Below are 20,539 nucleotides of genomic sequence, written 5' to 3'. Positions count from 1 at the left end.
ACCCTGCACGCATCCTTTTCTTAACGACATATAGCATATTCTCAAGACTCTTTGCCCCTAAGTAAATGCCATGCAGATTAAACAATTCATGGAGGCATGAGCTTCCATAAGCAAGTGCCTACTCCACAGGTTGTGATGTTGACCGCCACATTAGATGGTTTTTAAAAAGGGGGCTAGATGGATTCATGGAAGTGAGATCTATCAACAGATACTGGCACTGATAGCTAAATAGGATCTCCAGGGTCACAGAGAGTGCATCACTGAAGACCAGCTGCTGGAGAGTAATAGTTGGATAAGGATATTACCTTCCTTTCAAGCCTCACTTGTGGGCTTTCTGCACCATTGATGATAAGCAGGATGCTGGACTAGAAGGACCTTTGATCACACCCAGTGGGGCTACCTATCTTAATGGTTTTTAAATCAGTTCTGTGGTTGATGTATTTTTACAGGGTTTTTTGTTTGTGATTCTGTGATAGATTACAAGTTGTAACCTTTCTGTACTGCCTAGTTTTAGTCAGTAATCCACATTGGGCCATATGCTACTTACAAAATTAAGACACGTGACATTCAGAACAAGGCTATTATCAGTATGTTATTTAAAAACATATCTGTAAATTGGTCTAATCTTTGGTCTTCATCTTATGCCAGGGAGATGATGAAGCCATTATTCTCAAATCCTGCACACGTCGAAAAACTGATTCCATAGAGAAAAGATTTTGCTTTGATGTAGAAGCAGTGGATCGGTGAGTTGCATATGTATTTTGCCTTTCTCTCAGTAGGCCCAGCGTGTGCCAGTTCCTGATTATTAAATTGTATGTTACCAACATAAACACTGATAGTCGAGACAATGAAAAATTGAGATAGAGGCTATCCTAAATTTCTCTAATTCTCTAGATTCATGGAATATTCTTATAAGAATTGTCTGCATTGTTTTTTTTTTTTTACCAATATCAAGCTGGATAGAAGCTTTGGCTGACACTATATTCTTTAGTCTAATAACGACACAATTAGTGATGTTTCTTTGAGAAACTTATGTCTTCCTTAGTAGCTGTCTGTGTTTTGGGCCCTGAGAGCAGACCTCATGCTTGTTTGCTTCCTTTTGGGTCTAATTCACTATGGGTGGAAGTGAACAACTGAACTTGAAAGTTCTAAATTATTTCAGCGTGAGATCTCTCTAAGCCTGTGCAAATGTGGACCTATCAGTAGTGACCTATGTGGTGGAGTGGAGCCTCCCATCACCAACATTGCCACAACTTACATGCATGGGAAAGTGTGGTCAGGGCTATTACTCTCACTGGTGCAGCCCCAACCTACTTGTGGAGGTGGCTGTCTGGACATCTTTGAACAGTGGAAACTTCTGAACACTGGAAGGCTTCTGAAATGTGTGGAGCCTCCCATAGACTTCCAGCTTCAGACAGTCACCCTCTGCAATTTGAAGGGTGATGGTAATGATGATAGAAGAAGGCAGAGCTAGTACTCTTGTTCTCATCTGTTATCTCTAAAAGTGCATACCTGAAATAGCTTACATATTTTTTAAGGTACTATGAAATAAAAGTTCTTTTTCTGAAACATTATTTAGGTACTGGAATATTGATAAGGAAATGGTAGATGCTTAATATTCACCTTGTTCAAGCTAAGTTCTTTAACAACAGAAGTCATATGTGTAGTCACATGGAAGAGAATCAAAAAAGGGTCCTTGATAATGATTTTTTTTTTTTTACTGTAGCAGCCCAGTTGGAAACAGAATATAGGGAATTTATTTTGACATTCTGCCCCAGTCGTCTCTCACGCCTACTGACGTGCAACTGAATTTCTGTTACAATTACAAAATAAACTAGGGGAACAGATAAAATGGATTGGCATTGGGCTGTAGCAGGAATGAGTGAATTGGGAATGAATGGAGTCAGACCAGGAAACACAGGCAATCTGTTTCAGTTTTCCTGTTTTGCATTTCGTGCCACTAAGCAATGGTGCTCCAGAGGCATTAGACAGATGGCATTAGTGATTCCTTGCTGCTTCCAAGCATTAATACCATAAAATCCTCTAATTCATGTGGCTTCAAAATATTGCCACTAACGAGCAACATGGTAAAACAGTGTTGCGCTCATAAATGGCCTTTGCTTTGAGTCAGGCAGCTTGCATTAAATCTCTGATCTGTTCCTCTTAAAGGTAAGAGAGCTATGATGTTTGGAATTGTGCCTTTTCTTATCCTAACGTAACCATGAACATCACAAATTAAATTCTTAATACGTTTAAGTTTTGTTTTTGCCATACCTAGTGTTTACTGCAGAACAATAATAGTAATGCCTGGAAGGCATACTTTGGTTTTCCATTCCCTTTGATGTTGACACTATGGAGCAAGCATGTAAACATCCGTATTATATTCATTGTGAAATGAGTGCAAGATAAGGACTGTGAATTGTTGTTGTTGTTCAGACTTTATTAAACAAAAATTGACCCCAAGAACTGCAACATTTCCCCAGAAATTCCCCAGCCACTTAATTATTTTAATTGATGTATTGCTGTAATTGATTACTTTGGCTTACAAGTAAATAAACAACATTTACCACAGTGTTAAGACAGCGAGTCCAGTTTAATTTCTTTTAAAAAATTGTTACAATAATACACTGAAACCTAAATAACATCAAGTGCATATAACTATTTCCAATCAATTGAAGACTGACTCCCCATAGCTTAAAAAAAGTTGATATGCTGATTGAAGCTTTATTTGTGTGAATTTGTTTTGCTAGAGCAATTTGATAGGACAGACATGATGTAGTGGGATGATGTCTTCGATTCAGAGAATCTTATCACAGCCAGCCATATGGCCAAAGCGCTTTCCACTTCTGTGCCCACGTTATTATTCATCAGTAAAGAGGGGGCCATACCTTTTTTGTTGGGGAATGGTATGAGGGGAGAGGAAGCAGCGTATGCAAGGGAAGATAAAATACACTATCAACAACGTTGACTTCATACAGAATGCTGGACTGCAGCATATGCACAAGTTTTACTATGCAGCCTTAAGCTAGGGCTGTAGAAGAATGCAAACAGCTTGCCGATGATGTCATTCCCATAAATAAGTGGGTTAATGCTTTTCCCTGATTTGTGTCTCTGTAACTTGTTGAACACGACATTTTATCGCCTGAAAGCTTTTCTGCAAACACAGCATCTTCTCTAGATGGTTGCTTCAGTAATTCTTAAAGCATTGCTGAGGAAACATTAGCATGGCTGTTTCTGACCCAGCTGGGGCACACAGCCTGAAATTGTTCATACGCACAGTAAGAACTGAACCATTTAAAGATTTGCTGCATAGCCTGTAGGTGGCAGTCGTGTGTGATTTATTAGAGGATACAACATTTGATTAAGCTAGAAAATAAACATGGCCTAAAGGTGTTGTGCATAAGGAGACTTCCATTGCAGTTGTGGAGTTCAGTTGTTCACATCGCTTAGGACAAGGGTTTTGTGATACTGTTTTAAATTTCTGCTTATTTAAATCAGTGTGAAAATTTGTAATTTTTATCATCGAGCAATGTCATCATGTCTGGGGGTGGTGATTAGCCTTTGGCTCCCAAGTCTTTGCTAGACTACAACTCTTATCACCCCTTGACAACTGGCCATGTTGAGTTGAGTCTAATGATATCTAATGATATCTGGAGGGTCATATGTTACCCACCCCTCATTTAGTCTATGTAGTAATTCTGCTTTCAGTCATAACCTCCTTATTTAGTAGCAATCCACTGCTGCATTAAGCTGCCATAACTTGAAGTGTCACTAGTAAGAGGCTTGGAATATATCAGGACTATGGGGAGAATTCAGTGTTGTTCTCTGCTAATTGTTCCATCAGCCCAAGCATTTTAGCTTGCTCGACGGAACAATCTCCGCTCTTTTCCCTCTGCATGCTGTACTGGGGTTTTCCTAACAGCCCTCTGAAGCCAATTTCAGGAGGCGTGGGAGTGGAGTGGAGTGGAGTGGAGGGGGGAACCCTGTTGCGCTAGCAGATATCTTTACTTGGGCTTCTGCTAGTGGCACTAGTTAGTTGCATATGGCCCAGCAGGTATAAGTCACATAAATTTGTTAATACTCTCAAGAAGTACATTTTTAGCATGTGTATATTTAAAAGAAAAGTTAGGCACAGAGGCTCAGCTTCCTAATAAAACTTAAATCACATTTGGTAAGCCGTTGGCTAATTAAACAATCTATGGCCTTTTATTTTATTTTTTTTTAAATAATATTTATTGAAATTTCAAAAAATTACAAAAATAAAGAAAAATAAAACAAAAAATACAAAATACAGAAAAATAAAAACAATTATAAACAAGTCAATCTTTCCATATCTTATCTTTCATTTGCTTATTTCCTTGACCTCCTCACACCTCCCTTTTTTGTATTCTAGTTCAATTAGTTAATTCAGCAAATCCTTTCCATCTTTGTTTTTATCTTAGTAATTTATCTTAATATATTGTAACTTTACATTCTCACCTGCTAACAATCCATTTTTACTTACTCCTTTGTAACTAAAACTGCTAAAACCACATAACTTCATTCCAGCATCCTTCTAACATTCCTTAATTTTACAATGTTTCTGTAGATAGTCTTTAAATTTCTTCCAACCTTCTTCTACCGACTCTTCTCCCTGGTCTCGGATTCTGCCAGTCATTTCCGCCAATCTATGGCCTTTTAAACTGCTGGGGGTGTTATTGTTTTTGCTTACTATTTGCATTTTGTGTTTTTGTGTTTTTACATTGTAAACTGCCCTGTGATCCTTGGATGAAGGACAGTATACAAATTTAATTTAAAAATAAAATAAAAAATAAATAGAAATTTGAATCATTATTTCTAGTCTGCTATTTGCTATCTTTATCATGATCCATAGTTGTCACTACTTTGACACATAGGGCAGGTGCAAACATAATGATTAACCAAGATGAGCAACAGCCCACAGGATCACTCTCCCTCCCTTCTCATGTGTGAACTTGCCCCTCCTTCCCACCTGTCCTTAAGTGTTGATACTTTATTATGCATATTCTCATATTAACTGTTGTTAATCCTAACACAAGTGCAGTCCTGTGTGATCATGATCTGCTAAAAGAGCTCTACATCCGCACCACATTTGTAACTTACAATTATAGTGTGGACTGCCCACTTTTTAAACTTCCTGTTGTAGTAACATGTGCAATGTGACTGCTTTTAGTGGCTGGGCCAGCTTTGACATACTGATATAACTAGTGGTATTGGTTCTATCCCACAAGGCTGCAGTATTAGGCATGGGAGAGACTTTTGGGGACAGGGGGAGTTAACTGACCTGGTCAAAATGTGTAATTTGGGTGATGGTGGTTTGGAACAGTTTCTTAACTAAACCCCTGAGCTAGCCATGCAGCTCGATGCTGTTTACAAAGCAGACTCACAGTTTAGCTTCCTGTCCTACCTGCAGCTTTGTTATATATTCATTTTTCCTCTCTTGGATGAGTTCTGTGCTGGTCAAATGCAATACAACCTGTACTTGTTCTTTTGCTGTGTCACATTACTAGTGACCTTTGTAGATGAATGAAATCTTGAAATTATCATGTTATGCCTAATGCCATGTAAACTTAAGCTGCATTCTGCCTCTCTCCTCCACCCACCCACCCTCTTGTGTACTGTTTTCTAGAGATGTACAAGTGGTGATTCCCAAATGAATGGTTGTTCCCTGTGAGTAAGCTGGCAAGAGTTTTGTATGTGAGCTGCCAGCACAGCAATGGATCGTAAATATAATCCAGAATGTAGGGCTCCTAGATGGTAGGGAAGGGATGTACTGTGTCTTGTGTTTGAAAAAATATATCTCCGTAATATCTTGATAGCTACTTAAGAAGCCATGGGTTTAAAGTCTACTTTTCACCATAGGATAGAGACCAGGTTTTGATCTTTAGGAACTTCCTCCGTTCATTTCTACTATTGGAGTTGAACACGTTTTTTCCAGCATTCAGACCTTGCGACCAGTGTTAAAAGACTGGCTCACATTGGGGGGGCCACTAGGGGCGCATTGGAAGATGGCCGACAATAACATCTCTCCGACCCACACGAGGTAATTAAGAGGCTGTGATAGGAGTATGCAGCCTCCCTGCCCCCCCAAGGGAATGGGGGGGACTGCCCTTGCCTGCTGTGCCCATATACCACCCCTGAACTCGAGGGGGTGGGGGCACTAGGCAGAAAGCCCTTGTGTGGACTTCGGCTCTCCTGGACGCTATCTCTGATTCACGCCACTAGCTGCAGCAACTTCAAAAGAAACAATTAGGAAGAAGCTAATGCACATATTTCAAGGAAGAATGGGGAGTAAAGACTGCTAATTGAAGGGATCTCTGAGAAAGAAGACGGGTCGGATAAACAGGAATATATCATGAGAAGACACACCAAGGCTCGGTATGTCGGCAACGGGACTGCATGGGGGGGGATTTTTCCCTTTTTTTCTTCTATGTGATTAACCAATAATCCCTCCTCACAAGTCAGAAATGCCGCTTAAATGACCTAAGCTGGATGATTTAAGACTGTGTGGAGATAATTTCTAACCAAAAGCATGTTTTAAGGAGCTCGTGGAAAGTACAAGAGCTTTGGGATGACGCAGTAAAAAACAGCGTCGCCATTTTGGCACGTTCTGTCGAAAAAATTATGTCTGGGAGGAGGAATGCATTTGTTTTCATACTGCGGGCGAACCTCCTCAGAGGACTAAAAAAGGCGACTGATTTGTGAAGATTAATGATGGAAAGAGTGCTTTTATTTATAGAAGTGATGATATATGGAAACCATCTCGATATGGTTATTGGACGAACGGAAAAATTCACACAGGATTACAACTTGTGTTTACCTGCTTAAGGAGATTATCAGAAGAGATCACAAAGAAAAAAGAAAAATATATGAAAATAACAAGATGAGATGTGGGAATAGCAAGATAGGACTGGACAGAATTGTGAACATTATTTGGACAGATTTGTGGACATTAATGCAGCAGCAAGCAGATGATTGGAATCCCCTTCGGAACTTGAAATATGGGTACCCCCAACAAAAATTTAAAATTCGGCTTTGTAATTTGGAATTTATGTGATGTGATTTGATTTGATTTGATTTGTCGGTTAATAAAAATTATTTTTTTAAAAAAAAGACTGGCTCACATTTGTTCTTCTGTCATCTTTTCACCCTTTTAATGTAGGTAGGTAGGAAATGGAATGGACACTAATTCACAGTCAATTTTCATACAAAAGTTGACGTGAAACAATAGTTTAGGTCTTAATGATTCTTCTTTTGAGGAACTTCTAGTCCCAAACACATGAACCGCAAATAGCAGTACAAAAATGCAGAGGCAGAGCTTTCAAGGACATAAACCAATGACATTTATTTTAAAGACATGACAAGATAACTTGGGAAGGTTAAACTTCTCATGAATGATTCTTCCTTATATCCAGGCACTGTACATACATTCAAAGGGGACTTAAACTGGGGAGAGGGAGGATGTGTTTGCTGATCATTCTGCATTGAAAAGGAAGGTCCAAAGGGGGCTGCGTTTTCAGGGTTTCAGTGGTGCATACAAACTCTTTTCTGAAGAGGGCAGGCCCAGAAACTGTGGGTACATGGGGGACAAGGTCAGGGTCAATGTGAGTGCATTTGATGCACTCATGCATGAGTTAGGGATTCAGTGATTCTTTAAAGTTTTTCTGCTGAATATTTAAACACTGCTACATTTTTAAAAAGGTTGCCTTATATAACAACAACAACAACAACAACAACAACAACAACAATTTTATATCCCACCATTTCCCCTCAAGTTTATCACCTAGTTGGAAGAAGTACAGGCATAATAGAAATGCTCTTCAAGCAGATGGTTGATTACTCTCTTTAGAGGCTTTGTGAGGTTTTCTGAGAACATAATCACAGACTTTGATAAAATCACAATGGTTGACAGGCTATACAGATGTTCTGTCTTTTTACTTTGTATTGATTTATCTTACAAATACTGAAGTGCATGAAATTAGTACTAGTTATTTTGCTTGGCAAAGCCTGTGTTTACAATATTCTCATGGCATTTTTTATTTTTTTAATGCCTTTTATTTCTTAATGCCATACCTGTGAGTATGGAACAATTGAAAAGAATATATGGATTGAAAGATAGGCCGGATCACTTATAAAAAAAAGTCAGGTCCTTGTGATTGTGATATTCAGCAAAGGTTTGCTTTACTTTAAGAATGTAAGAAAAGCCCTATTGGATCAAACCAATGTCCTGCATAGTCCAGCATCCTGACTTTAACAACAACAGCAACAAATATTATTATTTATTCGTTATCTATACCACCCTTCATCTGAGGATCACAGGGCACTTACAATCTAAACAAATCAAAATACATACCATAGTAACAAACAATAATCCCCCCTCACACACAGTTTAAAAGGCCATGGTTTGTTTAATTAGCCAAAGGCCTGGGAGAAGAGGAATGTGTTTGCCTGGTCCCTAAAGATATGTAATGAAAAGTGGATCAACCAGATGTCTTCTTGGAGCCCACAAACAGCACATGAGGACAGCAATCTTCTGTCACTGTTGTCCCCTTGTACCGTAACTGGTATTCAGAGACCTCCTGCCTCTGACCCTGGAGGCAGTATTTAACCATCATGACTACTAGCCATTGATTTATCCTCCATGAATTTGCATAATCCAGTTTGTAAGCTGTCTAAATTTCTGTTGGCAAAGAGCATATAGCGTGAATTTACCAATTTAAGGTTACATTGGTATTTCTAGAGAGGTGTTTTTACACTAGGAAAAAACCCCATGGAATTGTTTAATTTTCAGTACAACATTTCAAATTGGCTGAAAAGTAATTTTCCTTTAGGTATATTTTTCTAGAATACTAAGCCTGTAAGCATCAACTGATTCTCTGCACAAAGAGATTAGCAAAAATGACACACAATATGCCTAGATTATTATCTAAATGTACTACAAGACAGAACAGATTGTGTCCTTTCCTGGGTAAATTGTGTGAGCTGCTTTGTGTATATAATTATTATTCCCTTGCCATCTGATTTCCCTTTTCTAATATCACAGGATTAGAATATGGAATTCTTAAACTCTTTCTCTATTGCCTAGGGCAGAGGCCAAATGCCATTTTTTATTATATATGTAAATTTTCTACTAATAACTAGAGGCTTCACACACAGCAACAGTCTTTGGAGCTGGCTTCGTTGCAACTTTCACTTCTTTTAGGTGATTCTTCAGGCATTTTTGCTTAAAGTATTACTGATGAAATAGACTTTTGCATTCTTTGGCATTATCAGGTATTTCTTTGAATGCATACATAGAAATAACACAGTTTATCTACATGCTCTGTGCCGCCCAAGCGTATAGGAAAACATTTTACATGAAGCAGCCCTAAGTACTTGCCTAGTCAGACTGTGACAGTACCTTATAATCCCTGGATTTCAAGGAGTGAGAGTTGTTGGCTGGTTGTCTGTCTGTGAAGTTTAGTTAGCACATTTGGGTGCAATGGATTGCCAGCCCACCTTCAGTTTTATTTGGATGCACAACCATGCAGATTTGTGATTGCCTGGCGTGCTCTGGTCCATGGGGTCACGAAGAGTCGGACACGACTAAACAACAAAAACAACAAAAACAACAAAAACAACAAAAACAACAACAAACATTTGCTATTGAGGGAAAGGTCTGCTATTAGTGACATCCTAGTCTTGGCCCCCTATTTTTTCACGGAAGTGGGTGTCTCCTTCAGTTGTTCCTAAGCTTTGGACATGGAAAGATGCATTATAACAGCTTTTGCTGAATGTCATCCAGTTGGCATATAACACTAACCATGACTTAGTGTGAACAAGCAAATGTGCAGGTTCCTAGATCATGTGAAGTGGGCCTTATCCTGTTCCTATCAACTCCCCACCCCACCCCTAGTCACTTTGGAGTTTAATCTTCTTAGACCTGTTATTCACAGTATCATTGCATCAATCTCTGCAGGCCTGGAGTGATCACAATGCAGGCGCTTTCTGAAGAAGATCGAAGGCTCTGGATGGAGGCCATGGATGGCCGGGAACCGGTAAGAAAGAGTGCTTGAATAAGAAAGGGTTTGGGTTTTTCTTGTAAATAACCCCTTTTGAGACTTTGATTAAATACTTGATGTAATACTTCATCTCCTGTGCTACTAGGATAGTGAGAAAGCTCTTGCTGTCAATGTTCCTGAGAAATTGCAGAATGTAGCCCATAATAGTTCAAACATTGTCTTAATGCTGCTGTAGAGACGGAGGAGGGAAGGAACAAAAATCACAATACAGTATGCCATTTTTGAAACTTTCTGAAATCTACCAAGTCAGCAGCTGCTGAAGACTGATAGGTCCACATTAAATTTCAGAACCTAATGTCTCCTAATGGATATGTATTACAGCCCATACAGTCTGCCATACACACGTACAGCACTCATGCATATGCTCACAGGTGAAAACACGGTTTACTGTGAATATCCCTATTCCCCATGTAGTAATTAGACTTGTAGGGAGAAACCCTTCTGTTGGAGCCTGCATGGGTGAGGAAGAGGGGCTGCAGACTGCATAGGGAAACCTCATGGCTCACATCCAACCCATGAGCCATAGCTTTCCCACCCCCAATGAAAGGGCTCAGGTCAATTGTGGCCTCACCCATTTACTGGATTTTTGTATCTTCAGTGTATTCCCCCCCCCCCCATAAATGTGTTCACTTGTTTTAATGCAGAAAGGCTGTTTATTAAGAAAAAAATGGAAGCACATTGTTGTGCCATTGCGTCATATCTCTCTGTCTCCTTTCAAAATCCACAAAACCTTTTAATGGCCAGGGGAGGAATTGTTGCATTTAAGCTTTCAATTTGACCCCTGAGCTTTGAATATTCGGGGAAAATGTGCTTGAATCCCCCCGCCCCCGATCATTTTTACAAAAATAAACATGAGATTGTTGGAATGACATACTCTATGCTTAATACCAGATTCTTCACTTGTATGATAGACCTGCAGAACGTATACAACCCTCATAGCAAACAATTTAAGTTGCCCCACTATTATAGTACAGGAAGCTGTGAAGATATGAATGACTTCAGGGGGACATTGTACAGCATATGTAGTTCTTCGAGAGCCACCCACACAAGCAGCTGGCACCTTGCTTACAGTAACATTCAGCAGAATTGCAGGCAGATAGCATTAGTGTCGAACAAAGGAGTTCTCACTTTAAAAATTAAAATGCTGGATGGATATACAAAGCAGAAGCAAACCTCTCTGCAGGATGTCGGCCGCTGTGCTGACTTCACAAAAAGCACAATTGGATGAATGTCATAATTTTTTTAAGCTGTAAATAGTGTGGAAAGAGTGAAGAGGGAAATTTCTGAGCATGGGTTCTCTCATATGCAAAGGAAACAAAGCAGGAAAAGGAAATGCATTGAAATCAGCCAGTTGTTCTAAAGCAATCCAAGTAATGTCTCTTCAGTATTAGAAATCAGCCAACTTGTGCACTCATTGAAACTGGTCTTGTGAGTGAGTGCTGAGCAGGCCATGGCTTCTGAGATTGTCCTATTAGGGACTTAAGTATAGTACAGTGGTTGAAATATACAGACTAGAAACACCTGGCTGATCCCTGCAAATGTATTGGGAGTCCTGATCAATTTACCTGGATATCTCCTTAACTTTAGCTATGTAATATATCACTTAGTGAGCATATGGTGTTCTAAGTAATATTTTTCTTGTGGGCAGGGGAAGTACAGAAGAAGGGAAATAATGTCTGTTGTCAACCAACCAAATATATTGTATACCCAAATATATTTGTTACATACATATATATGTATATTGTCAGTAATATGAATTTGAATGTGCATAGGGCAGGTACTAGCTCTAATCACATGTTACAAGCAATGGGAGGAGGACGTGGAGTTTCTCCAGATAGCCTTACACATTGCACCCACACTTAAAGGGCTGAAGTCTGCAGGGAAGCCTTCATGTGTATACAGGGTTCCAGATCATATGGAAACCTTCAAGTATATAGCTATAGTGCAAAGGCCCTCACCCTTTCTGCTGTATACACCATTTCTTTCATCTTCACCAATTGTGTTTTAATTTAAGGTTAGCAATATACATTGAATTCTTTCCAATTTCCCTATATTCTGTGGGGCATCTAACTGAAGAATAACAGCAGGCTTAGATCCAATGTTGCCTTTCTGTGAAAACTCCTTCGGTTTGTGGAGAAGGGTCTTTAGTTTAGTAGAGGCTTCTTCTGAGGTCCAGTGGGAGGCGATTATGGCTGATCCCTCCCTTCCACATTTCAGCATCCTGAGCTACCTCCCACCCTGCTCAATAGGGGTTCCCTAAGCTTTCAGATCTCTAAATTAAAACTGTTGTTGTTGTTAGGCTAATAATAATAAAATATGGCTGAGTAAAATTCAAGTTCCACTTTTTTTTTGCCTGATAATTCTATTCATATGCCGCTTTTCCACAGTGAGTTGCACTCAGAGTCGCTTACAACAAATGTCCACTTATTGTCAAAATACAAAACACTGGGGGCTATAAACCAGTGTACAAAATGTATCAAGAAAAAAAAATGGACAGAATCAACAATTCAACGAACACAGACTAAATTCAAGGAGATAATCTGAACTTTATTTTTATTTTGATCCGTACTTAGATATTTTCTTTTAAAACATAAATACAATTCAGAGGGGGAAGGGGTATTCTCTTTGAGCTCTGGGATTCACAGCTGACTCTCTCATCTGTCCTCCAGAGGAGGGTAGAAGTATCAAGGCGGCTGGTGCTGGTCTCACTGGCAACTTAATAGAAGCTTTTATATAAACAACAGCGACGTATTCCAGAATATTCTGTGTAAAAGAATAAGTAGTACTGGATGTTTGGTCAAAATGTAGCAAAGCAATTTCCCCTGCTCTGAGATTCTCTTTGCCTGTCCAAATGTGCTCAGAGCATTGTGTCCCTTAGCTGCTGACCATCGTATCTACACGTCTCTGCATGCTGCTGGTGAGCTGCTGAGTCCTGATTCACCAGGCCCTGTAAAGTTCAAATTAGTCACCTAAACCGAAAGCCTTTATTGATTCCGAAAGCAATGCTAATTGCAACATAAACAATGGATAACCTTATGAAATAAAGGAAATGAAGAAAAGTTACAAAACAGATATGCTTTCTGTGGCAATAAGTAACTGTCTGCCAAAAAGTATGAAAATCCCTAGCGCACATACAACAAAACATGAGCTGTTTTATCTTTTTAATTTATAATTTTTTGCACCTTGTTTCTCCCAGCAAATACACCAAACCATTCAGACATACTGTTAATGTGGATATAACTACACTAGGGCCAGCAGAAGCCAGGAGAGGAACCAAACATACAGATTAATATTCTAATAGCCTCAATTTCCCAGAACTCCCTCATGTGAAACCTGAGGTCAGCAGTTATCGGTAGATCAGCAGATAATGCTAATTGCATACAGTTTGCTATAGCTGCAAAAGAAACTACCTGTTTAAAGCTTACTCTCAGGAAGTGCTTGTTTGTGCAAACTACTGCAGGACCACATAGGTTTTTCATTCCCTAAGGAGTGCCATTGTCCACCACCAATATCATGCATGATTATTGTGAATGAGATCAATAGTGCTGGGCATCCATGATTCTTTTTGATGGCAACAAACTACTCTTTATCATATTACTATTTTAGTCCATTCATAGCTTAGCGGTAGACCATTTGCCTTCACATACAGAAGGTCCCAGATTCAATCCTTGTTATCCCCAGGTAGAGCGGGAAGATAGCTTGTATGGAATCCTGGAGAGCTTTTGCCAGTTTAAGTTGACAGTACTGAGCTGAATGGCCTGACTCTATATACAGCAGCTTTCTGTGTTTCTTTGTATTTTCTTTGATGGGTTATGCTTCTGCACTGGTTTTAGAAGATATAAGGCATGGGAAAGGGAATTATTTGAAAATAGCATACTTACTATAAATGAGATGAATCTATGTAGCATAGTCAGCTACACAACTGGTGTGTGTTCAATTAACATGGGAATTTTTTTTTTTTTAATTCTTAAGTGAAGGGATGGTGTAATAATTTAATTAAAATACTTTCATCCTGCCTTTTGCTCAAAAGACCCCCATGGCTCCAGAGCCAGCATCAGAAGCAAACAGCAGAGACAAAAACCCAACCTCTCCACACGAGAGGACATGGAGTAGTGTGCAAAATCTCAGCAGGGATCAGAGAAACTCAAAGGTTCTTTGAAAAGCAGCTGTCTTTGCCAGCCACCTGAACGTTGATAGAGAAATAGCAAGCTGAGTCTCATTTGGCAGGGAGATCCAAAGATTCAGTGCTGATGTTGAATGCCCTGTTCCAGGTAGTCCCTCACTGGATTATTCTTGGCCGAGGGGCTCTGAAAAAGACTTTGAATCATATAGGTGAAGGCAATCCTCACCAACTGTGGTGTTTGTTTCTCTAAGCGAGGTTGAATCAAGAGATTCAGCTAGCCTTCTGCTCTTAACTGCTTTGATTAAACCAGGAATATCAAAGCAGTAACACCGAATCTTGTTACAGAAATCTGAGGGTGTCAAGGAGAGCTCAGTTCCAACATGTACCCAAGTTTTTATGTGATGCATTTATATTTAAGTGTGCTTTTTATCTAAGGTTTTACATATAATCCCTTTCTGGATGAGGATGGGATATTTCACTCAGAGCTGCTTTATATATTATGTCAGAAAAACAGGTGCTAAAGGCATGTATCATATGAAGCTACAACCTTAAGAGTTTCCTACAACATTTGCCTGTGGTGCATATGTGTTCGGAAATACCAATATGATGTTATTTACCACATCCAGTCCTCGTACATACAGAAAAAGTATGAAGTGCCCCATGTTGACTGGTCCAGTGGAATAAAATCTTCCTACTTATTCAGCTGCAAGCACTCTGGCCTGTTGATCTTTTGAGGGCCGGGAAAGAAGCTCGATCCAAACAGCTGTAGAATGTAGATTGATGAAATGAGGCTGGTGGGTTAAGCACAAAATGGAGGCAGCAGAGTAGTGTTCTCAGTCACTGCTGTGTAGGCTTTTGTCCACTAGATGGTGAAGTGAGACTTTCTGGTTGCTTACGTTGATGTCTTGTCCTGAACCACGTGAGAGCTCTGGTGTTGGGCAGAATTCAGTAGCTTTAATATATATATTTTATAAGGTCTCTTTCTCCCACAGTTTTAGTATCTTATAGCTTTAAAAGGAGGTTAAAGCAAAACACTGGGGTCAGATTGGGTCCACCTGAGTTGTGTTTAAACCCTTGATGTGATTGAGGAAAACGAGTGTGTAGAAAAGTGCCACGTATTGATGCATCCATTCCTTCCAGCCTCCTTCGTCACAATGTCAGCGCCAAATGGGTATTGCTAATGCTTCCTGCGGGAGATGCAGGAGCCCTCCTGCCTTCTCCAGCCCCAGGAATCTCCACTGAGTATTCTGTATAAATGCTCCACTTGCAAAGCTTGTCTCCCCCCCGCCAGTTTTGCCTCTTGAGTAATGATCAAACAGTGACAGATGAGAACAGACTACTTGTGTGCACAGCTGCCAGCCCATCCCTGTGTAGCGTGTTTTCTCTGCAAGCCAGACCTCTTCAACATTTTTTTAAATAAAACCCTTCTGTCGCTATTGGAAGTTAAATTTTCTACTCTTGCTCTTACTGCCCTGGTTTTACTCTCTGTGACAGAACCACTTCATTTGCCTAGCATCTGCAGCACAGACAAAATACACAACAAAACCAAAATATTTGGTGAAACCACAAACTCCTGCAGAAGCGGGGGGACGATCTTCACCCTTCTTTAAAGTGCCTAATTATTTTCAGTCCCTTTGCGATTGTCAAAACTTCCTAGATTGGGATTTTTTCCCCCCTGTGCTTATTTTCCTATGATAGATGCCCCCACCCCCTTCGCCTTTTCAGTTCTTTTGCGCACGTCCCCTCCTCTTCCCCAGCCCCTCCTGCCAACCATGTTCCTACCCATTCCTTTATTCAACCTAGCTTTGTTTTTGGCGGAATAAGCTGAAGTGCTGGCAGTATAAAGTTTGCTTGGTATAAGAAGCTGCTGCTGATTTCTTTTTTCCGTGAAACCTCACCCCTCACTGGTTTAAAGAAGCAGCAATGAGAACTGGGCTCTGTGGATGCAGTCGCTGTTAGGCTTGTATGTTTCCATGGTGATCTGTTGTCGCCATACTAATGACTTTCAACTCTTCTCCGGTGTTTTTGTAGCTTCCCAGGTTGCTAAACGATCTCTTTTTATTTTCCTTTCACTGAGCATAACAAATGTGATTCTTTTAACATGACCCAAACATGACGTGCGTGTATTGATTAGGGTCATACTTCAAATTTCTTTAAATAAATCTGGGCTGACATTTGGTTGATTTGTACAGGGCAGTAATTCATAATTCCCAGGCCCCCATGGCGTAAGCATGGTGTGGCGTGTGAAATTTATCTCACAAAGTGGATTAGAAATCCAGAGGCTAAAAATGGGTGTAGAACAGTAGGCAATATACTAGCTTTGGGGACAATCTACAGTGACACTGAGGGTTTCAGGAGTAGATTTCTGAATGTAAGCAGTTGTTTGAAGATAGCCTTTCTGTTTAAGGGGATCTGTGCATTCATCTATTTATTCAGCATTGTTTATACCCCCGTAACAAAATTCTGCTGTACCAGTGAGACCTGATGCATCCATAATTGGTAATGTCCTGCAAGCTTCTGTGCTGCTGTCTCATCCTCCTTCATTTTCAAATGTGTGCACTCATTTCTTCTTCCTCCTTTCTATTACATGCAAATCCTCACCCTCTTTTCATTTTCAGAGCTAAACATGGGTAATGTTCTATTTGTATAGGCGATTTCTATAACGGTAGTTAGCACAAACCACGGTTTGCCAACTCATGTTTTAATCAGCACTGCAAACTTGTTTGAAACAACTGTTAATAAAAAGAGCAGTGTGGTTACTTCAATAATGGGAGGTGGGGACAAGTGACAAAGAAGAGGTAGATATGAACCTGCAAGGTGCTCTTGGTCTCGTAACTATGCTTAGTCAATGAGAAAGTATTATGTCAATACTGGACCTAGCTGGAATACATTCCAAAAACCACATTTGTGTGTGGTGGTGGTGGGGATAGCCTTAATTATGTTTTATTTTCAAGCTGGATATAATATTGACAGAATGGAAAACTATTTTTTCCTGTCATAAATAAACATTAATATTATGACTATGGCTGCTGCTACAGCTGATTGATTTTAGTTCCACAGTATTCCCAGTCCTTACCCAGACATACTGGATTGGACCAAAGGAAGCAAGAATGATGAAATGAACTCAAAATACAATACAATATGGCAGATCAAAAGTTTACCTCAGCCCAGGGTATTAGTTTGGCTGTTACTCAGAGTAATTTTCACTTGAAACAAAGAGCTGATCCCACACATCCAATGTGAAGTTCACATCCATCAAGACAACATGTTTCCCAATAGTCTGAAGTTCCCAGATCTCAGCCTGGCTTTTCCTTTCTTTATGTGCTAACTTGGAGCATTCCTTCGGGTTTCAAGAGAGAACAAAAATGGCTAGAGGGGGACATGATAGCATTTTATAAAACTATGCACACTGTGGAGAAAGAGGATCAATATTTTCTGTCTCTCTTTCTTATAGTATTACTTATTTTATTTATATCCTTCCCTAATGTTACTTCCAATACTGGCCCTTGTGGTTACTCAATGACATTAATTGACTGAGATTCCGGTCAGACAAGAGAGAGGAGTTCAAAACTGCACGCAATTAATTTCTGGAAGTTGCTGCCCCAAGATGTAGTGATGGCTACCAGTGCATATAGCTTTAAAAGGGGATTAGGTAAATTTGCGGAGGATATCAGTGGCTTTTAGTCATTATGGCTATATTTAATCTCCAGGATCAGAGGCAGTATGTCAGTGAATACCTGTTGCTGGTGTCCTCTTGAACTGCTTGTCGGCTTCTTTCTCATGCCCACCCCGCTGGCAAATGTGGGCAACAGGGTGCTAAGAATGGAGCTTTTGATTAGATCCTACTCAAGCAGAGACCATTTGGATGTGACTGTGGTGTATTTGTGTGTGTGGAATTTGATTTTTGAAAATCCTGATCTACATCTCCCTAACGCCTTCATTATCCAATAGCTTTTGAACTTCCTTAATGGTCCAGTGCAGCTCTCAGTTGAAAACGTATTTAAAGATGTCTTATGCCGAACAAAAATATGCTCAAAAACGTGTAATTTGAGGAAACACAGCAGAACGGACTGCGTTGGAAATACACTGATTCATTTATCCATCCTTAATAAAACACATAGAAAGTTCGTAAGGCCCTGTACATTCAAAGTTTAACTTGGATATGCTAAAAAAAGCAACCCCCCAACATATTTTCATGCATGTGGTGCGTGCATTTCACGATAGCTAGAAGTGTTACTTATAGCACAGGATAAATAATCTCTTGTCTTCTGATCTTTAATTAGTGATTTATCCCTGTTCCCCCATGTCTTTGGCATGCATACTTTGTACAAAGGCCCATATAATTGCCTGTTGTTTGTGGTGTAGAATTGATGAGCTGACTTTCTGGGAGCTCATGAAAAAATGATCAAATGGAGTCTGAAACATGGAATTGGGTGTAGAAAGTTGAGCAACACCCAAATGAAGCAAACCGGGCTGGGCCTACCATAGGGTAGAATGGGGTGCCTGTATTAGGTAGAAGATACTGAGTTTGGAGTTACACACCACCTGCCCTGCACCCCCTAAGCTAGTTTGCTGCCCTCAAGTGCAGTGAAGAATGTTGCCTCATCACCAGAGTTGAAATATTCAGCTGACAATCTAGCCAGAGGAATGAGGGACACACCATTTAATCCATTACATCAGGAAGCAAAATGTATTGGGTCCGCTCTGAAGCCTTGCAGGATACGTAACAGTTGCTGTACTAATGTGTTCTAAGTTGTTCTTGTTGAACTCAAACAGAATCTTGATCCCCAGCCTAAGTATTGTATGAAAGCTTGATGCTGAATTGATTAGGGCAGTTTGCACATATGCTTGCACATATGCAGACACAGTATTTTTTCAGATTTATTTCAGGGGATAACAAAAGATCCACAACAATTTGCACAATAATATTTCATCTATATAAATCACCTTGCAAAAATAGATTATAGTTAGGATAAACAGTGATTATTTATTGCTATTATTTATGTCAGCTGAGCATCACAGGGCGGTTTACAATATAGAAACACAAAAATACGTAACATAGTAACAAACAGAAGCAATACTTCCCCGCACAATGACAATAATGTAATAGAGCAAGAAAAATAAATTAAAATTTGACAAATATGGCATATATGACATATAATATTCTGATAATCCAAACAGCAAGAGCTTAATTATGTCACTTCTAGCAGTATGATATTAATGCTAAATATTTTAATTCAAATTATTTCCCAATAGTATGCCATCACTCAGATGCATCTGGAATAGAATAGGGTTGCATTGCGTTGTGTTTTCAATCATCTAAGCAGTGGATTTTTTAATTTTAATTTTTAAAAGGTCCCATTTCCCAAAGAATAATTTGGTTTGCTGCCTTCTCTAACACATCATATTTGTGAGTTTAAGTGAATAACTCAGGCACAGTAATTTTTAATAAGTAGCCGAGGTGCAAAGGATCGTAAAGCAGCATCTGAACGTTTCCAAGCCTTAAGAGTGCATAAACCTTTTAAATCTTGCTCTTCCCTTCTGACATTCTCCTTTTGGAACTTGCTAGCTTTGCATGGGTTGCTTTTGGCAAAGTCTCTAGTGAACGGTTTTTGTGTCTGGGCAAGTGAGACAGCGCTCACAGCCTTCACCGTCATTATTAATTGCTGTCCTTCTGTGATTTGTCATTGTTCGTTCCTCTCTATTCTCTTCCAAACACTTTGGCTTTGGAGTTTGTTTTTGTAAGAGGTAAAGGAAGAAGCTTTTGTAGATTTACATCATCTTGTATGAAGTTGGTGAGCTTTTTCCTGTTGGAACTAATCTGGCTTTTTTGAATTAGTTGCTCCCTCCAACTGGAATTTGTGTTCCTTTTCATGGTATTTTCTCTCACCCACTTTAAAACACACACACACACACACAGAGAGAGAGAGAGAGAGAGAGAGAGAGAGAGAGAGAGAGAGAGAGAGAGAGAGACCATACTCATTCCAGTTCAGTGCTCCAAATCACTGTTTTCCCTCCACTCTATTGTTGTGGTTTTTCTTCCCTTTCTGTTTGTTTAATTTAGCTTGTCTGGCCCAAACAACCCACTGAACTTTGCTTGAACTTCAGATTCAGCCTGCACAGGTGCTTCTGCTTGCTTATAGGTTGATTAGATCTGGAACACCTTATTTGCTGACAGGGCAAATATAAACAGCATTGTGTGTTGGGTTTGCATTTTGACAGCTCTGCTGGAAAAGGAGGTCACAATGATGGGTACCTCATTCTGGGCATGGTAAATTAGTAAACAACATCTGGCTCTGCCATCTGATTCCTCCCCCCCCCCCCGTATTTCATTTGC

The 20,539-nt window shown here is 39.7% G+C and overlaps 1 protein-coding gene across 9 annotated transcripts in view; it reads left to right on the top strand.

The window, feature by feature from the left end:
• Positions 1–20,539, top strand: part of ARHGAP26 (Rho GTPase activating protein 26) — a 204,773-nt gene that overhangs the window by 72,592 nt on the left and 111,642 nt on the right. For all 9 annotated transcript variants that reach the window (XM_053376699.1, XM_053376700.1, XM_053376695.1 and 6 more), the window contains 2 exons: positions 649–743; positions 9,977–10,055. In XM_053376699.1, the coding sequence (XP_053232674.1) occupies positions 649–743; positions 9,977–10,055 (174 nt within the window). The remainder of the gene's footprint in view (positions 1–648; positions 744–9,976; positions 10,056–20,539) is intronic.

This window comes from Podarcis raffonei, chromosome 2 (genome assembly GCF_027172205.1).
Source record: "Podarcis raffonei isolate rPodRaf1 chromosome 2, rPodRaf1.pri, whole genome shotgun sequence".
Taxonomy (NCBI): domain Eukaryota; kingdom Metazoa; phylum Chordata; class Lepidosauria; order Squamata; family Lacertidae; genus Podarcis; species Podarcis raffonei.
This window is presented reverse-complemented; position numbering and strand designations above follow the sequence as displayed.